Source organism: Brachionichthys hirsutus, chromosome 6 (assembly GCF_040956055.1).
Source record: "Brachionichthys hirsutus isolate HB-005 chromosome 6, CSIRO-AGI_Bhir_v1, whole genome shotgun sequence".
NCBI classification, from domain to species: domain Eukaryota; kingdom Metazoa; phylum Chordata; class Actinopteri; order Lophiiformes; family Brachionichthyidae; genus Brachionichthys; species Brachionichthys hirsutus.
Window position 1 is genome coordinate 873,367 of NC_090902.1, and position 19,778 is coordinate 893,144.

The 19,778-nt window shown below is 48.7% G+C and overlaps 1 protein-coding gene across 1 annotated transcript; it reads left to right on the top strand.

The window, feature by feature from the left end:
• Nucleotides 1-1,204: 1,204 nt before the first annotated feature.
• emx3 (empty spiracles homeobox 3) lies at nucleotides 1,205-9,541 on the top strand. The gene is made up of 3 exons (XM_068740473.1): nucleotides 1,205-1,574; nucleotides 7,381-7,565; nucleotides 9,380-9,541. Exons 1-3 carry the CDS (start codon nucleotides 1,205-1,207, stop codon nucleotides 9,539-9,541), a joined length of 717 nt encoding a protein of 238 aa, XP_068596574.1.
• The last annotated feature ends 10,237 nt before the right edge of the window (nucleotides 9,542-19,778 follow it).

Consider the following 19,778-nt stretch of genomic DNA (forward strand, 5'->3'; position numbering starts at 1 on the left):
TTTATTAAAAATGAGCGGATTTTATTGACAGTATATTTTGACGTCATAATCTGTATTTCTTTAAATTAATTACTTTTTTATCGAATACGTTTTAGAGGAGAAAAGTTGCAGCAATTAAGAAACACTTGAACGCATCAGAGGCCTTCAGGAAGCCGCGGTAAACGCGTGAATTCCGGCGTCAGAGAAACAATCTGAGGAGGAAAACTGGCTGGAAACCAGGATCGAGTTAAAAACGGAAGATTTACCTCCGGAGCGACAGCTGGAGACTCTCAACGCTCCCAAAACCTCATAAAGAGGAGGTTTCCTGTGACCTCTGACCCCTCAGGGTCAATTGTCTTGTTCTGTGTCAATTGACCTGTCATTCACACGCACACGCGCGCACACACACACACACACAGAATCAAAGCCGGTCCAGTTGGTTTCATTAATCATTAAATGTTTCAAATCTTTGTGTTTCGGACTTTTAGTCCAGATTTAAAGCAGAACCGGAGAAAGTACAAAGTGAAAGTACAACAGTGTAAAAATACATCTAAAGTCCTGCATTCTACTCATTATCGATGTAATTGATTATTTATTAATTATATTTTTAATGATTTCATGTCAAATGAGGAGGAGGAGAATACTTTCCCACCATCCTCCTCCTCCTCTTCGTCATCCCTTTGATCAACAAAATGGCTGTCGGAACGGTCGCCTTTGCGCATGCTCAGCGCACCTCTGCCGAGGAGGGCAGGGCAGGTATCTGCGCGCGCGCGCGCGGCGCGGCGCGTTGCCTGACAGACACTCCCGGCTCCGACTCCAGCATGAGGCGGCAGGACGCACCGGGATCCACCGACTGATCGGAGCGCTGCGTCCCCGCCGCTCGCTGCTCGACCCCGGCCGCCGCTGGAGGATGCGCGCTGCGCTTTGACCGGAGACTTTGAGCGGAGTTTGTCGTGCACGCGGCCACAGCGGAGCGGAGCGCGTGCAGAGACACCGCCCCGGCTCGGACGCAGGTGAGAGGACACATCACCCGCCTCCAGGTGCAGAAATCAGGAATTACGCACGGGGTTTACGCACAGGCGGACTTTTTGGGAGTTATGGCTCTCCGGGGGAAGCTGGACATCTGACCCCCCCCCCCCGAGTCCGAGGAACTGGACCAGCTGGACCCCGAATTGTTCCAACCTTCAGCATCTCCCTCCGCCGTCCTGCTCCGGGTGCTTTCACGATGTTCCAGCACGGCAGCAACAAGAAGTGCTTCACCATCGAGTCTCTGGTCGGGAAGGAGGCGCTGCGCCACCGCGGCGCCTCCGGGGACGAGCCCATCCGGCCCACGGCGCTCCGGTTCCCGGAGTCCCTGCACCCCGCCGCCGCCGCCGCCGGTGTCTTTGGCTCCTGCTTCCAGGGGGGCAGCGGGAGGACTTTGTACTCGGACTTGGTGCTCCAGGATCCCGGGACGCACGCGCAGAGCCCCGGCGGGCTGCCGCTGCACCCGCTCCAGATCCCGCCGCAGAGCTTCTTCAGCTCGCAGCACCGGGACGCGCTCAGCTTCTACCCGTGGGTGCTGCGGAGCCGGTACCTGGGCCACCGCTTCCAAGGTGAGGTGGGGGGGGGGGGTTCCTGTTTGTGTTAATAAAAGACACGCTTTTAATTTGAGTTGAAACAAAATCCGAGCAGAAATTAAAATCAGACAGAAGAAAATGATTAAATATAGATGTAAGGTTTAATTTTATTTAGTTTGTACATTAATGTTTATTCCTATTTTATCTGCTATAAGAGCTTCATTATTTCATTATTATTGTAGTTATATTATTATATTATATTATAATTATTGTATTATTTGTTGTTTGTTGTGATTATTATTATTATATAATATTTTGCAGATAATTATTTTGTTAATTTAGCAATGGAGTATTTAACGGTAGTTCGAGTGTCATTTGTTTCTGATTGATAATCGATTCTTAATTCATCTGATCACTTCACACAGTCTGAGGTGAAACAGAAGATTATTATTTTGTGATATTTCCGGTAACTGTTTGAGCAGTCTTTGTTTTATTCATATTTTTCGGATGTGATTTGCTTTATTTGGTCAAATAATAATTAGGTGTCTAACAGGAAAGTCGTCATTTCTTTGATGATTGAACCCGTTAAACGGAAGTTAACCCTTTATTGACCAACCTATTGATACACGTGGCCTTTCAGGATTTTGAGACTTTTACTTCAGAAGTTTGATTTTATTTATTTATTTCCCGAACAAGCTGATATATTTCAAGCCACGCCTTCATCTGCATCTTCCATGAAAACTATTCCGGATTTTGCAAAAGTTACATAAATTAGAGAATTTATATAAAAATGTTTTTAAAAACCAAATGAGGGTTTTTGGGGTTTTTTGTACAAATTTGTCTGGAGGTTTCATTAAGACTTTATTTTCCAAAAATAACCATTAATTCAAGGTGCGGGCTTTAATATTAATAATAATAATAATGCGTTGGTTTTATAGAGCGCTTTTCTGGACACTCAAAGACGCTTCACATGTTATTATACTTGGTGGTGGTGAAGCTACCGGTGCTATTGGAGCCACAGCTGCCCTGGGGCAGATACAGCTGCCCTGGGGCAGACTGACAGGAGCGGGACAGCCAATCGGCCCTCCTGACCACCGACATTCACACAGGCAATGTGGGTGAAGTGCCTTGCCCAAGGACACAACGACAGTAGCCGGGAATCGAACCGCCAACGTCTCGATCACCGTCGCCCCCTTTAAAGAGTTTTAAAGTAACTTCATGTTCTTTCTCGGCGATCTATAAATTATTTCCTCCGAATTTCACCGAGTCAAAACTTCGGAACATCCTATATAATAAATGGCGTCAGAATAAATGTTAAATTAGATTTTCTTTATATTGATTCCGTTTTTATTGTTTTGCTCGAGAGACGGGACACAAATGGGATTTTAACTCCGGGGTCTTCGTAATCAATTAGCAGACGATAAAAAAAATATAGACAATCAATTCTTCAATTTCTTTTCTTTGGCAATAAAATAAATTTAAACCAGTTTCTGAGGTAGAAAAAAAAACCGCGCAGGACAATCAATCATTTTTACTTTTATTTTCATCCTCAGCTCGCGGCGTTCAGTTTGATTTATTATCATGATGGTGATGATGATGATGAATATAGATAGAATGTTAGAGTACAAGTACAGTCACACAGTAGCATGTACTACAGTACAAATAAAGTCAAACATCCTGTCTAAGAGGAGCATTTCAAAAAAGCCCTTGCGGTCTTGTTTCCGTTGAAAGTCCTTCGTACATAAATCATCCACAATTAACAATACAAATTTAACAATACAAATAAAAATAATAAAAATAAAACATAAAAATAAAACCAATATTCGATAACTCAATTGATTTATTCGATCGATCTATGGTCAAATAAATATCGATGAAGCTCAACCTTCTCACAGAAAGTCTCGTTCAGGCATTAATGATTTAAACAAAGGAGAAATTCAGAAATTCCCATTTCCAAAGTTTCCCAAAATGGGAAGCGCCCCGGCAAAGCTCAGGAGAAATCTAAAGTATGACACAAGAAGCAGGCCGAAAGATGTTCTTAAAGTCAATACATAACTACAATAATGGACAAAAACTAAATTAATAAAATGAAAATAAAGTTCTAACTTCGGTTTTGAGTTCTGATTAAAATATCAAAAAAATCACATTAAAAAAATGAGAAACGAAAGTTTTTTACACGAAAATAAAAAGACAGAATTTTCAAATAGTGTCTTTAGATCAACCGGCGGAAGTGAACAGAGTGTGTTTATTTATGCGCGCTCCATCAGCTCTAATTGATCTTTACTGTGTGTCACGTGATCGCTGAACGTCTGGAGGGTCGATCAATGGTTCGCCCAGATTTTAAAGTCTGTCAGTTTGAATGAACTTTATTGACTTTATTGACGGACAGGTGTTGATTGTCTGAGTTCGGTTCGAATAATCGTTGCTAACAAACATCCTGAACCGGATCACCGTCGGTATAATTATTTTAAATCCTCGAAACAACAATAATTATTTACCTTGAAAGAAACCTCCAGATTTTAGTTATCTTCATATTTATTGTTTATATTTGTTTTATTTTAGGGAGTTCTATTTTTACTGGATAAAAGTAATACTTATTTTTCTAAAACTATAATAATCAATCAATCAATTCTAACTAAAGACTCCAATTAGTTGTAGTTAAAAAATGTTTTAATCTATTTCTCAATTACATAAATTCTTTAAAAACAAGATCTGTTATAAAACAATACAATCAAGTCGCATGTGATTATTTTATTTTATTTTATTAGGTTATAAACGTGTTCCGACAGCAGTTATTACAGTATTGATATCTGGTTAGTCAATCTGAGGCTGCGGCTCCAAACAGGACCAGGAGGGGGTCCTCACTGGGTCTCAGCGCGCACGCGCACGCGCACACACACACACGCACACACTTAGGTGGGTTGTTTTTGTAGCCTGACGCTGATTGGTTCCTGCGGAAGATTAAATCTTTTAAAAATGCGTCACACATATATTCTGTGTTTTTGCTCCATTTTGGCTTCATTTATTATTTATATATTCCTCATTCAGAATTCCAGGATCCATGAGTTTAATTTATTCTAATAATCTGCTGCTTCTTAATTTAATTTAACAAACAACAACAACAGTTCATCAGGAAGCTGGTCCGACAGGAAGCTGGTCCGACAGGAAGCTGGTCCGACAGGAAACCGGGACCGATCCGGAAATGTTCACCTGAAACTCCGTGGCTTTCCCTCAAATGAGTTTAGTTGTTTATTTATTTTGTTAAAAATATAAATCAGAGAAGTAAAAGTGTCAGACTCTTTATAAAAAAAAGAAGTGTTTCTCTTTATCTGGAAATATCCCAAAATAAATGTTTTTAAAACGTTACATTTATTTAATATTTATAAACATAATGTTTTATCGTCGATCAGGAACGAGGGAGGATAAAGGATCCATGATCTATTTTAGTGACTCGGTCGTTTCTGGTTCTGTCTTCTTGATTAATTGATTGATTGATGCTGATTATCAGTTTTTGAATTGACTTGGTCTTGAAATTCCTGAGGCCTTCTCACTACTTGGGACTACTTTCAGCGGTGGAGTGATCCACATTTGATGTGGTGATGTTTGTGTGTTCAGTGGAGATCAGGCCGGTGGAGGAAACATGAGCTACCTGTCGCCGCCTCCTCCTCCTCCTCCTCCTCCTCCCGCTGGCGCTGTCTGTTGCTCCTCCGGTCATTCAGACACATTTTTATTCATTAGAGCTGACAGCCTCGGCTCACCTCACGGTCTCCTGCTCCTGTGATGAAGGGAGTTGAACCTGAGGTCCTCTAGGGGGGCTCGGGGGTCCTGTAGGGGGGCTCGGGGTCCTGTAGGGGGGTTCGGGGGTCCTCTAGGGGGGCTCGGGGGTCCTGTAGAGGCGCCCAGGCAGCTGAAGGTCATCCTCGCAGCCACGATTCATCTATTTGCCCTTCTGGACTCACACGATTGATTTCAAACCTTTAAAGGCAGAATGCCGGCGATCACGACTCGCCCTGAAGCCGATCCAAAAAAACAGGAACAGTTTTCCTGTCCCGCCAAAAAAGAAAAGGAAAAACCTGCAGAGGCTAACCTGCACTGAGATCCCAGGGGAGGGGCTATAGCGGCGTCATTTGTGTTGATCGACCGCCAAGCAGGGGTCACAACCGATCAACCGATCAACCAATCAACCAATAAACCGATCAACCGATCAACCGATCAACCAATCAACCAATAAACCAATAAACCGATCAACCAATCAACCGATCAACCGATCAACCGATCAACCGATCAACCAATCAACCGATCATCGCCGATCATCGCGATCCTTCCAGCTTTAAGTCCTCCTCATTCTCCTCCTTGTCTTCTTTAACAAGGAGCCTCTGATCTCTGATTGGTTGCTAAAGGGGGCGTGTCTGCCAATCCCAGGTCTGGACTTGTTTTCAGTGCCAGGAGAACCTGAAGTGCCATCTGCCCAACCTTCCTCCTCCTCCTCCTCCTCCCTTTTAAGTTAACGTACTAACGCTGCATTTATTTAAGAAGGTAATTTCTGATCCAATGCAGGGTGGAAAAGTAACGCAGAACAAAGAAACGTCGAGGAACAAAGACGCGTCTCTTCGACCAATCGTCTTTGATCAGCTGTTCTTTGTCAGAGTGCGACTGGATCGTTAGCATTAGCAGCGTTAGCTGGAATCAAAGCGTTTGATCGGTCGGTTGATGTCTGTGATTTTGTTTGCATTCCTTCCTCTTCCTCTCCGTCAGCTGTCGTCACGGCGATTTGCCAGGAATGTTTTCATCCGCGCTCCTCGTGGCCTCTTCTCACCTGCTGCATATTTGGTTCCGCCTCTTCGGCGATGATCGATCAGAGCAGAACGTCGCTCGGTGTTTGTTTAAGACGCCGGAGGAAATGTCTCCACGTGAGCTCCAAACCCGGACGGGGCCTTTGCGTAGTTTACTCCCAGAACTAGCGGAGCGCTGGGCGTAAAGACGAGGAGACGACAGGGAGGATGGCAGCAATGGACCTGGCAACGTTCGCTCGTCACGTCGTCACGGGTCGATTAATGATGCTGATCGAGCCTGCAGCTCTGAGCCAATCAGAAAAGACGTGAACTCAGAACTGGGTTCCAAAAGTCGTTTTTCCTGATCGGAGTTGATGGATCCAGAGAAATACCGGAAGCATCATCAGGAAGCGCGTCCCTGGTCTGGTTCGGCCCGTGACCTCTGACCTCCGAAACGCCTCGCAGTTGTCACGGTAACGCTTCTTCTCATGTCAGGCGACATCCGGCAGAAATCAACCGTCGCATTTGCAAAGAGAGCCGCCGCCGACCTCCATCCGACGCGGCTCCGTTTGCATGCGAGCGTCAGAGGAGATGCTAACGGCGGCTAAAAGGCGTGAGCACGAGGCCGGCCTCCACACGCCATCATTGTGTCCCTTCCATTCTCTACGCCGCCGAGAGGCCGGCGGTTTTGCGTACGGCGTGTCGGCGGCGGCTCCTTTCAGCCGAGACGCAGCGGTCGGGTAAAAGTTACGCTGAGATTTGTTTTTATGTAAAATAGATCTGAAAGATGGACCAGAAACACGAAGCAGATGTTTCATGTGGGTTCGGAGCGACGGCGAGGAAACAAAGAGGAGCGCAACGTCCATCTTTACCGCCATTGTCCCGCACGGCAGCTCGTAAACAAATGACCTCGATCGGCAATAATCGGACACACACGCACACACGCACACACACACACACACACACACGGTGTTTGATTACGTTAACCAGAACCCACAACGAGGGATCTCTCGTCATCCTTTCTGTAACTTTCACTGATCAATATGTTGATCGGTTTTATTTGTGTTCAGGCGACGACAACAGTCCAGAGAACCTCCTGCTCCACAGTCCGTTCTCCAGGAAACCCAAAAGGATCCGGACGGCGTTCTCGCCATCACAGCTGCTCCGCCTGGAACGGGCCTTCGAGAAAAACCACTACGTCGTCGGAGCCGAGAGGAAGCAGCTGGCCAGCGGGTTGTGTCTGACGGAGACGCAGGTAGGCATGCTGGGAAATGGGGGGGAAACGGGGAACCGGGAGGGAAATGGGAAACGTGGGGGAAACGGGAGGGAAGCGGGGGGAAACGGGAGGGCAAACGGGGGGGAAACGGGAGGGCAAGAGAGGAAACGGGAGTATGAGGAGGGAAGGAGGATGGTGGATGGATGGATGGTTGGATGGTTGGATGAATGGATGGTTGAATGGATGGATGGTTGGATGAATGGATGGTTGAATGGATGGATGGTTGAATGGATGGATGCTGCTCTGTCCGTCGTTTCCTCCTCCGTGTTTTCCGTCATCCTTGGGCAGTTTGCGGCGTTCCCGATCAGGAATGAGGGCGTGAGTCGACCGTTAGTCAGACGAGACGCTCCTCCTCCTCCTCCTCCGGTGGTTGACGGCGTTTGTCATCCGGTCGCTACGGCGACGGGAGCCCCGATGCCAGGAAAACGACGTGAATCATCCTCAATTATCTTTTGAGCTAATTTCACAACAGAGGAAAGGAAACCAGTGAGAATCCGACCAATCAGCAGCCAGGAAAGATGGAGGCCGCGATAAACGGCCTCGGCCTCATCGCCGCGGCGTCACGGGAACACGCCGGCGGCAGCGAGACCCGAACGAAGCTCTGCAGACAGTTTATCCTCGATTCAAAGGACAAACCGGATCAAAGGACGAAGGAGCAGAAAGGAACGCTGCCGTTAAGTTAAGAGGCGGTCCTTAAGAGGCGGTCCTCAGAAACAAACTCGGTGCCTCCACGAGGCTCTCCGGACGCCCCGGGGGCAGATATTTGCCCCCTCTTCTCGCTCTAGCCTCTAAAGTAAAGGTTTTAGCGCCTGCTCCACTCCCGGTTCCCGGTGGCGTCGTGGATCACGGGAGTCACGCCGGCGAGCGCTGGTGAAACGCCGCCATGCAAAAATGTGAATAATGTTTGTGTGGCTTCGAGCGAATTTGGATAAACCCACATCTTTGCATCGACTGAAAACATTCGGTGCGCAGTTGGTCGGCTAGCACCTTTAGCTTGCAGGCTAACCTGGGACACGCCCTCTTTATTCAGACATTAACTAACAGCAGGTGAAGCGGCCCCTCCCTCGTCTAACCGGCGTTCCATCGACGCTGACAGACTGACAGTCGGCGTCGTAATTACACAACGGCCCGTCACGCTGCGAGAATCGGATATTTAAGCGTCACCCGAGGCCCTTTGGCGGCGGCGAGACGATCTGGATGCCGTGAAACGGATTTGAGACGCGTTCGCTCTGACAGGTTGTGCAACACGAGTCTCCTAGTCAACACATCTGAACGAGTCGGGACAGTTCTGGGTGTCACATTCCCGCCTCGGCGGCAGGAAGATCCTAAATCATCGGCGAAGCTTGAACAGCTTCATCGCCGCGCCGGCCCAAGTCGTGTTTCTGAGTGTTTAAAATGGGACCGTTCAAAAGAAAACTAGAAAATCTAAAGCGCAGACCTCCCCCAAGCTGCTCGTTCCCCTCCTAACTGGATCTACACCGTCCACACGGTGATCTGGATCAGCACCAGGAGGTTCTAGATTGTTCTCGGTATCTCGGTACCCTTTATGACTCCGGATCGCTCTCAAAATGTAATGAAGGTCCGTCCGGCGGTTTTTCTGTAATCCTGCTAACAAACAAACAAACAAACATCTTCAGAGATATTTCTGATATATCAGGAGCTTTTTCTTAAATATTTGCTTTAAAGTAAAGCATAAATTCGACAAAGATAACTAGCATAAATGCTAGTTATGCTAGTTATAAACGATGCGTTCGGGATCCTCCGCGCTCACCTGTCGCTCGCTCTCCGCGCAGGTGAAGGTCTGGTTCCAGAACCGCAGGACGAAGCACAAGCGTCAGAAGTTGGAGGAAGAGTCTCCTGAAGCGCAGCAGAAGAGGAAGGGCAGCCAGCACGTGAGCCGCTGGAGAGCGGCCACCCAGCCGGGAGACGACGTGGACGTGATCAGCGACGACTAGCCTGCGCCGCGCACGCGCACGCGCACGCACACGCACACGCACACACACAGAGGACAGGTGCATTCAGCAGCAACCAGGCCGGCTAACGTCGCTAACGGGAGCAGTGCTAAAAGTTATTTACATACTAATAAACACCGAAAGATAATCAGTCAGCACGAGTCTCTTAGGATTGGAATATTACGTTGTAAAGAATTTATGACAATTTTTGAGGAAATTTGAATTATTTGACCCCCCCCCCCCCCCCCCCCCCCCCCCCCCAGAATCCAATGTTGTTAGTTACTTCCAATGAAAGTGAACGTTTCTGGTGTTTTAGCAGACGACGCTCGGTGTTCACGTTCTGCCTCCGTTTGCTCTCAAATCTGCATTTTAAGTTTGATTACAGCTCAAATTTGTCATAAAGATGAGAAAATGTCTCATTAAAAGGCATCAGAATGTCATTCCTGATAACACACACAGACCGGTGGCAGCCTAACTTACCCGGACCGCTGGGTGTCCCTGAAGGCATCGGCGCTCGTGCAAACAGCAGGAGGTCAAAACTCTGAAGACGATGAGGAACAGCCCGATCAGCCACGGAGGCGGAGCTTAAGGACTGCAGGCAACAAACGAGCTCACAGCTGCTGACTGAACACGGATTTTGGTGCCAAACGAAATCGACGTCCTGAAAAAGAGACGCTTAAAGCGAGAAGCTGCTCGGCTGAAGGTTCCTGAGCGTCTGTCTGCAACAGACGGAGCCGCCATGGGCTCAGACGGAGCCTTCCAGGGCGGGCCCCGGCCCCCGGGCCCCGCCCACAGCGGCGAGGCCTGGTTCACACCCAGACTGCATCATTTAGAGACAGGTGTAACAACAGAGACTTCCACAGAGGTCAGTTCATCTGGCATCCACTCCTTATACGGGCGTGGCAGGATGTCCTGACCCCTGCGTGCCTCGTGACCCAAACTTAAAAAGTCGAATTAGACCCGGCGGAGATCCGGAACGACTGAACCCTCGCGCCGCCCACGAGCAACATGCGGCCGGATCCTCGTCTTCTGGACGGGATCTGTGGACGATGACGCCGGCCAATGAGACGCCCTGATCCGGCGGCTGACCGTAGAGCAGGTAGTTTTTTTTCTTTTTGTAAACAGATGTAGGTATTTATGTAAAAGTATTCTATGCATCTGCCGTGTACGTAAAGACCACGTGTGGACGGTCCCGTCTGTCCCTTCCCTGCATCCGTTCGTCTGTCCGTCTCTTCCTGGACACGTTTACCTCATCGTCTCCTTGCGTAGCACTTCTTAGTCAGATCTATTTTTTCATCCTCCCAGGATCGAATGCACTAACTGTAAAATTCTTTAAGAAAGGGGTGGAGCAAACTATTTGTACTTCCTGTGTTCAGATTTGGAGAGAAAAAAAATATGAATAAAAAATGTAATCTGATGCCTTAATCTTTATTTCAAAGTTTCTCTCGAAGCCCAGATTGAAACGCGTCACGTGTTAATTAATGATTAAGTCTTTGGAGGTTCTGATACCGGAGGGGAGGAACTCTAGGTCCTCGTCCCGCAGCGGGTCGGTCCCGGTCCTCCTCCCACAGATTCTAATTTATGACATTTGAACAGAACACACGTTTATTATCTGGGATCGGGATTTGCAGCGTCACCGTTTCACGGTTTAAAATATAAATGCTGATTTAATTGTGAAAATTTTCCAATAACTCAAATATCGAGTAAAAGTCCCAGAGAAAGGACGAAGCAACCAAAGCGTGTCCAATGAGAACGCTCAGCCACGCTACCACGGAGACGTTACCACGGTGACGTTACCACGGTGACGTTACCACGGTGACGTGGCCGGTGGCGCTGGAACCTCACCTTGTAGCTGAGACACATGAAGCGGCGCCGTGCAGCCGCCAGACTGCGATGGAGATATCAAGAGGCTGTAGCCGCCGCCCCCTGCAGTCGCTGATACCTGCCTGCATGTTGGTGGCGTTGCCATGGAAACGTTTCAATATTCACAATGAGAGGCTGAAAAGAGATAACAGATGGCAGGAGGCATGTAGATGCACGATGGACAGAAACAAATTATCACCTCGTTTTACCGCCTCAGAGTTAAAACGGTGAGTCCAGGTGAGTCCAGGTGAGTCCAGGTGAACCATGACGGCGATTGATGGTTGTCAATACACGTTAATAAAAAACGATAGATTTACAAATTATAGAATCATTGATTTCAGCTAGAACACAATGAGATGGTGTGTAAAGAGCTATTATTAATGCTGCGTCATGTTTCAGGTCCCGTAGATGTTATTAATGCTGCGTCATGTTTCAGGTCCCGTAGATGTTATTAATGCTGCGTCATGTTTCAGGTCCCGTAGATGTTATTAATGCTGCGTCAAGTTTCAGGTCCCGTAGATGTTATTAATGCTGCGTCATGTTTCAGGTCCCGTAGATGTTATTAATGCTGCGTCATGTTTCAGGTCCAGTAGATGTTGTTAATGCTGCGTCATGTTTCAGGTCCCGTAGATGTAATGCTGCGTCATGTTTCAGGTCCCGTAGATGTTATTAATGCTGCGTCATGTTTCAGGTCCCGTAGATGTTATTAATGCTGCGTCATGTTTCAGGTCCCGTAGATGTTATTAATGCTGCGTCATGTTTCAGGTCCCGTAGATGTTATTAATGCTGCGTCATGTTTCAGGTCCAGTAGATGTTATTAATGCTGCGTCATGTTTCAGGTTCAGTAGATGTTATTAATGCTGCGTCATGTATCAGGTCCCGTAGATGTTATTAATGCTGCGTCATGTTTCAGGTCCCGTAGATGTTATTAATGCTGCGTCATGTTTCAGGTCCCGTAGATGTTATTAATGCTGCGTCATGTTTCAGGTCCCGTAGATGTTATTAATGCTGCGTCATGTTTCAGGTCCCGTAGATGTTATTAATGCTGCGTCATGTTTCAGGTCCCGTAGATGTTATTAATGCTGCATCATGTTTCAGGTTCAGTAGATGTTATTAATGCTGCGTCATGTATCAGGTCCCGTAGATGTTATTAATGCTGCGTCATGTTTCAGGTCCAGTAGATGTTATTAATGCTGCGTCATGTTTCAGGTTCAGTAGATGTTATTAATGCTGCGTCATGTTTCAGGTCCCGTAGATGTTAATGCTGCGTCATGTTTCAGGTCCAGTAGATGTTATTAATGCTGCGTCATGTTTCAGGCCCCGTAGATGTTATTAATGCTGCGTCATGTTTCAGGTCCCGTAGATGTTATTAATGCTGCGTTATGTTTCAGGTCCAGTAGATGTTATTAATGCTGCGTCATGTTTCAGGTCCAGTAGATGTTATTAATGCTGCGTCATGTTTCAGGTCCCGTAGATGTTATTAATGCTGTTAATGTTATCATTTCTTTTGACCCTTTTCTGTTTTACGCTCCGTTTGTTGGACACCTGTTGACATGTCGTGTGCTACTATTAGCGTCAGTCATCCATCACCTGCGTGTTGAAACACAGAGGCTGAATAGCCTGATAATGTTAATGCAAGTATTTATCCAAATCAGACGAACCAACCCGGTCGCACTACCGAACCCTTAATCAACCTAATTACTGCAAATCTAGCCAATTAAAATCGGAGCTAACCCTGCTGCTGCGCTGCTCTCCAGCCGAGCATCAGGCTCGGTGTCAGAACCGATCAGAACCACCTGAAGGACGTATTCCTTGTGTGTCTGTGTGGAACTCAGTTTGTGTGTTTGTACACATGTGAGACAGTAACTGATCAAAGTGGCTCTGATGGAGGGAAAGTTTGACGTTGTCGGGACTTGATGGAGGGAAATTCCAGCCATCTTCAGAACCGCCGAATCACACAAGGCCTCGCTGCAGCAAAATGTAGTCTTTGTACGACAACAAAAAATCCCACAATCATATTCATGTTTTAGAATAGTGTTCTTTAAAGTAAGTGTTGAAAAACAAGCATTCAGAAATCTTTCCAAAAAAAAAAAGCAGACAAAAAAAAGCTGTTAAATTACTGTAAAAGTTAGCCCAATTTTCCCAGTTGACAAAATGGAAATTAATCTGCTTCACCTAAAAACAAAATGTTTAATATTTTATAAAGATGAGGAAAAATAAGCATGAAGACACGAGGAAGTAAAAAAAACTGACACGGAAATCTTACAAATGTTGAATCACTTCTTCCCAATCCGAGGGCCACCTACAAACTAACGTAACCTCCTTGCAACCAGCTCGTAGGGCGCTGCCATGGCAACGCTTTAACGTCAACTTCTCAGGAGCGGCCGCACAACATCGAAATACACAAAAGAACCCAGTGATTTATACCTGTCAATTATCCTTCAGCGCTTATGGGACCAACGTACAACGCGCCGCCTCCACAAGTGATGGGAAAATTCCGCTCGCCGCATTACGCCATAAACGGATTTAAAGACACTAAAACGTGAACAAACAAAAAGAGTGTTTCCACCCGCAATACCGGCATCTCTCGACCGCCCAACGAAGGTCGGGTCTTCAACCGGACGAACGCTTCGTTCAATTCCTGAATGTTACAACGAAAAACAACAACAACAACAACCAACGAGCCGTGACATGTGACCTAAAGTGGCATCGGGCTGGAAAAACTTCCCCAACGCGCCGAAGGCCTCTTGGCTCAAACATCCCACCTTGGTTTGCAGCTGCAGTAAAACCGCCAGGCTGTGATGTTGCCGTGGCAACATAGCCAGTGGATTTTGATTTACCGCCGCCATGACGGGCTAATGACGTGCTAATGACGGGTTTGGCTGCAGAGCCGTCAGTTGTTGCTGCTTTTATGGACTGGAAGAGCTGGTTCAGACAGAGCGAGCGCTGCTCCCACATTAGCTGGCATGATAGGGGCCGGTGGGATGACGCCCGGGGGCCACCTAGCCCCCCCCAGCGACGCCACCTGGACGGGCCGCCGCCATTGGCCGAGCGGAGCTCGGTGGAAATGATAGGCCGCCTCCAGCTTCCTTAATGAATCACTGAAAACGCTTTAATTAAGTAATGAAGACTGACGAATCAGAGCCGAGCGCGCCTACGGGAACAACGGTGAGACGGTGACACACAATCAGGGCGGAAACGTCGGCGTGTCCAGACGACACGCGGCGCTGTTACGGTTGTTCGTTCAGAAACGGCCTCGAGCTGCGGAACGTTAACACTCAGGTCTCTAAAGGACGTAAAGGTTTATAACGTTAGCCTGAATAATATATAATCATAGCTAGAAAAGCACTTAAACACTCTTTAGCATGCTAAACCCGGCGTGCTAGTCGAGCACAGACCTCCACCAAGCAGCTCGTTCCCCTCCGAACTGGGCCGACACAACAGATTCAGATCTAAATTTGTTAAATAAATAAATAAATAAACTATGATGTCATCACGTGTGTGAGAAGCTTCCCCACAGAGCGGCGTCGCCTCAGCACACGCCCCCCCCCCCCCCCGCGACGGAACATCACGCACACACACACACGGTAGCCTTTATCGATGTGGCCCAACCTGCAGCACAGGTGAGCAGCACAGGTGAGCAGCACACACAATAACACTAATTATGTGACTGTTTGGATTGCAAACACACACACATCACGGTCCCGAGGCAGAACGTGTGTTTGAAACTCACCTGTCGGCTGAAGACCGGATCTCAGGGATCTCAGGAACGCGACGGCTAGCGATGTCATCGCCTCGGTTCAGAGTTCGCCGATGCATTCGTGGCGCCGGTCGACCCAAACCCGACATGAAATTCTGATCCAATCAGAGCAAAATAAAAGCAGAATACTCCTCAGGGCGGAGCTACCTCCTGAATGATGATGCTACCACATGCTATCCTCTCGTCCCTTCATTTATAGCTAAACAATACGACATTTACACGTTAGCGAGATTTAACGCGGTAAGCTAGCCTGCATTCGTTAGCCCGTTTTATCGATGGGTGGATCCAGGCTAGGACCGAAACTCTGCGCTAAAAGAGGCTAAAATGCTCCCGTCTGATTCGCTGTTAATATTAAAATTACTTTATTGATGTTTTTAAGATTTGCTACTTATGCTAAGCTAACTGGGTTTTGACCTGCATGGCCACACGTTGCTCGGATCGGCCGCTCGGCGGCTCTTGGACTTTCACGTTTCACTCCGGAAACTTTCTGTTTCTTCCGAATCATTCCGGAAGAGATTCCTGGAATGATTCATTTTGCGCGTGTCTTTATTTCCCATCAGTCCCGGCGTGGCGTTTGATGCGGTCACGGCCAACCCCCCCCGGCGCTGACTGACTGACAGCTGATTGGCTGCTGCTTTGTCTTCTGTGTTTGCAGCAGCAACAGTTTTGCGTGTTTGATGGAAGATCAGATCTCGTTCGGAGAACGTGGCCGGTCGCCAGCAGCTTCTTCTTCTTCTATCTACACGGGAGGGGGTCAGGTCAGCCCCCCCCCCCCCCCCCCCCCCCCAAACGGAACCTCACTTCCTCCTCCTCAGGAGAACATGTGAAGAGAGTGAAAGCTGATTACAGGAAACGGCTCAACATGATGGGACAGCTTCCTGGCGAGCCCCGCGGCGATCCGAGGGAGATCGGACAGTCCCCCCCTCCTTCATTCACCGCCGACACAAGTCAGCACAGGTGATCCCACACAGGTACGCAGCCGCAGGCAGGGGCGGGGCCTTCAAGGAGGAGGCGGTGGTCGAGGTTTGGATTCCCAGAAAGTGTTGTGGGTTTATCTAAACAAATGGTTGCCATCATCCCTTCTCAGACTCAGCGCCATCGGTGGGCGGAGCTTCCACCGGGAACAACCCTTTTAGAAGTTGCTCACATTGTAAAGTCAGACTGGACGTCCTCTTCAACGACGGCGGTCGTTAGAAGTTACTGCAGAGACGCAGGAGGAGGAAAGAGAAGAAGAAGCCAGATGGCGAGCCAGTGGAGGGCCGGGGGCGGAGCCTCAGATCCGTGTCACACGTTTCACGACGCTCGGAGAAGACGTGGGAAGCGTTCGGGCCGCCTTCCGCCGCTCCAAGGGCGGAAGAGGGCGGGAAACAAAGGGCGGGCCAGGTGATGAGAGGCGACCTGTGATCCTGTCGATTTACTTTCTCACCGGGAATGTTCTCGGAAACACGTTAATTGCTCGCTGACAAGCTAAGCCCCGCCCAACTCGCCTCACGTCTGAGGAAAAACAGGTTCAATCACAAAACAAAGTGCTACAGTTTACCTCGCTAATTAAAGCCCCACCTCCCCGTAAACGGGCCCGTTTTTATGCAAATGAGCTCATTTCTGCTTCTTAGCGCACCTGTGCTCTGCCGCACCTCATTAAAAAGCCAAACCGTGCACATTTCCACATCCGCCGTCGACGGCTGCTCCCAAATATATCGAACAAGGTAGCGGCGTAATAATTAATGTTAGGAGCGGGAGCGGGAACGAGGCCTCCTTCCGATAAAGTTGTGCAGGGAAGGAGAGAAAAACAACAGCAGGCGGTGGTTGTTGTGGCGCCGCGAGGCCTCCAGCAGTTTTAACACTCCTCCTCGTCTCCTCCTCGTCTCCTCCTCGTCTCCTCCTCGTCTCCTCCTCGTCCCCTCCGGAGCGCTAATCAGGACGGAGTCTCGGCAACGCGCCAGGTTCGGGATTCTATTCTGAGTCGACCGCGGAAATGGTGTCACATCCCGCAAGGTGACTCTTCGGGGCTTACGCTCAGAGCGAACGTGCAAATAGCGGTCGGCTTCGTCGATGGCTGTCGGGTGATAATCAGATTCAAGACATCGGAAAAATGTAACCTCGCCGCAATTAGCAGGTTTGAGGAGGAGCCGCGCCGCAGCGCTCGCTTCGACCTGGAACGAGAGGAGGAGGAGGCCGCCGTCATGGCGACGGGAACGAGGGAACAGCAGCAGCACGGAGGAAACCGGAAGCAAACCTCGACCCGAACGGAGCGCTGCAGGCGGACGGTTTGTAGGAAGTAGAAATAATCCGCGTTGAAAGTTCTCCTGAAGTGGGAGTTCAGATTCCGGTTTCTCTACGCCGACTGATCAATCAGAAGGAAAACACCCACGAAGGCGCCGCTACTTCCTGGTTGATCAGGTTTTATTGACGTATCGATATCAGCGCATTCATCGCCCCGCCGGGTGATGACACGGCGATGACATCACTGTACTCAAAGGCGTGTCACCGGACGCAGCACCGCCTGCTCCCTCCTCACGTCTGGCGTCATCCCAACAAAACCTTATTTGGGAATTCTTCCTTTCGACTCCGCGCGGAGTTCTAATCTGCTAGATTAAATCGCATTCCGCTAAATCAACCTGATGATGTCAGGATGACACGGAGAAGCTCGTTTAATGACTCGTTTTACGACTCGCCCGGCGCTCAGTTTAATCCTCCTGCTGTCTATAAACCCTCCGCGTCGCCTCACAGGTGAACGGCAGGAGTCGGCGAGGAACGCCGGCCAAAATGGGATCGTGTTGAAATCTGGTTGTTGGCTTCGGAGCTCGGGGAGGACATTTGTTTAGATTAATAGAAAATGAATCTGCCAAAACGAGCCAACAAAAAAAAAAACACAGCAGCAGCTGCACCACGAAAAACATCTGGAAAGAACCTAAAATCTAATCTAATCTAATCTCATCTCATCTCATCTCATCTGTGGTCACCTTTCCTGTTCTTCAAACACCTCGACAGATTGCTGACAAGCGAACGTCTTCGATCACGTCGATTGATTGACGAATCACGTCATCTGGATTCACTTCCTTCCGTTTAGCCGAACGCTAAACGTTCCGGCGTCAGCCGGCGGATCAGACGGGAGCCTCCTGCTGAGTCCGGAGCGCCAGCGTTCCCGGCCTCGGGGAAGGCAGCGGTTAGCCGGCTCAGCTAATCTGCTTACAAAGGTAGCAGCAGGTTGAGAGGAGGCCTCCTCGTCCCTCTTTTCAAGCAGTGAAAGCGAGCCTCTTCCCGCGAGCCTCCTCATCCTCGCTGCTTGTTTAGCTGCAGCCATGCATGCTTAAGCCGAGGAGGAGGAGGAGGAGGAGGAGGGCGGCACATCCTGCAAATTAGCAGGCTGATTTCCCTCGCGGGGTTTGGACAGAGGGTTCCCGCGGCTCATTGCCAGAGACTAAACACTGCAAAGATGGCCGCCTCGGATTCAAAACGCTCCAGCCGCTGTTATCACAGACTGGGATTACCCAAATAGCCGCTGCACGGTCGGTTTGCCGCTGGACGCATTAGTTTAGGGCCGGATCGGAGGCGCTCCTGCTGCAGGAGAGTCACCTGTGGGCCTCTACCTGTACCTCTACCTATACCTGTACTTGTACCTGTACCTGAAAATAGACCAAAGCCCCCCCCCGACCAGCTGGAACCCAGGTTCATTTCGTGCTGCAGGATCAGAACAAACTCACGGCTAATGGAGGCATTATTCCCGTTTAGCAGCCGAGGATTGCTGGCTGAGAAAAGAAAGCCTCCTCCTCCTCCTCCTCCTCCTCCCTCCCCCCTCCATGTAAATGTGAGGAGCCGACTGGAACAAGGAGGCTAATAATGGCACACGTGTTTTACATAAGAGCAATGAGCCAGTAAACTGCTTTGCTTTCTGTTTCAAGCAGCTCATCCCATTTCAGGCTCAGCATCATGGATGAATCCTTCAGCCATATTTTCAGGGGTGATAGTCCAGCTGTTAGCAGCATGCTAAATCCGGCATGCTAAACCCAACATGCTAAATCCGGCATGCTAAACCCAACATGCTAAACCCAAAATGCTAAACCCGGCATGCTAAACCCAACATGCTAAACCCAAAATGCTAAACCCGACATGCTAAATCCGGCATGCTAAACCCAACATGCTAAACCCAAAATGCTAAACCCGGCATGTTAAACCCGACATGTTAAACCCGGCATGCTAAACCCGACATGCTAAACCCGGCATGCTAAACCCGGCATGCTAAACCCGGCATGCTAAATCCGGCATGCTAAACCCAACATGCTAAATCCGGCATGCTAAACCCAACATGCTAAATCCGGCATGCTAAACCCAACATGCTAAACCCAAAATGCTAAACCCGGCATGTTAAACCCGACATGTTAAACCCGGCATGCTAAACCCGACATGCTAAACCCGGCATGCTAAACCCGACATGCTAAACCCGGCATGCTAAACCCGGCATGCTAAACCCGGCATGCAGCGACGGTGTCTGTGCCGAGGAGCAACACGAAGAAAAGGAAAAGGTGTAGCCGACGCCATCTCCCAACGCAAGGCTGGCTTCCTGTTAGCCACATTGTGCTGCAGAACCAAAACGGCGAGCTAAAAGAGGCTAAAAGG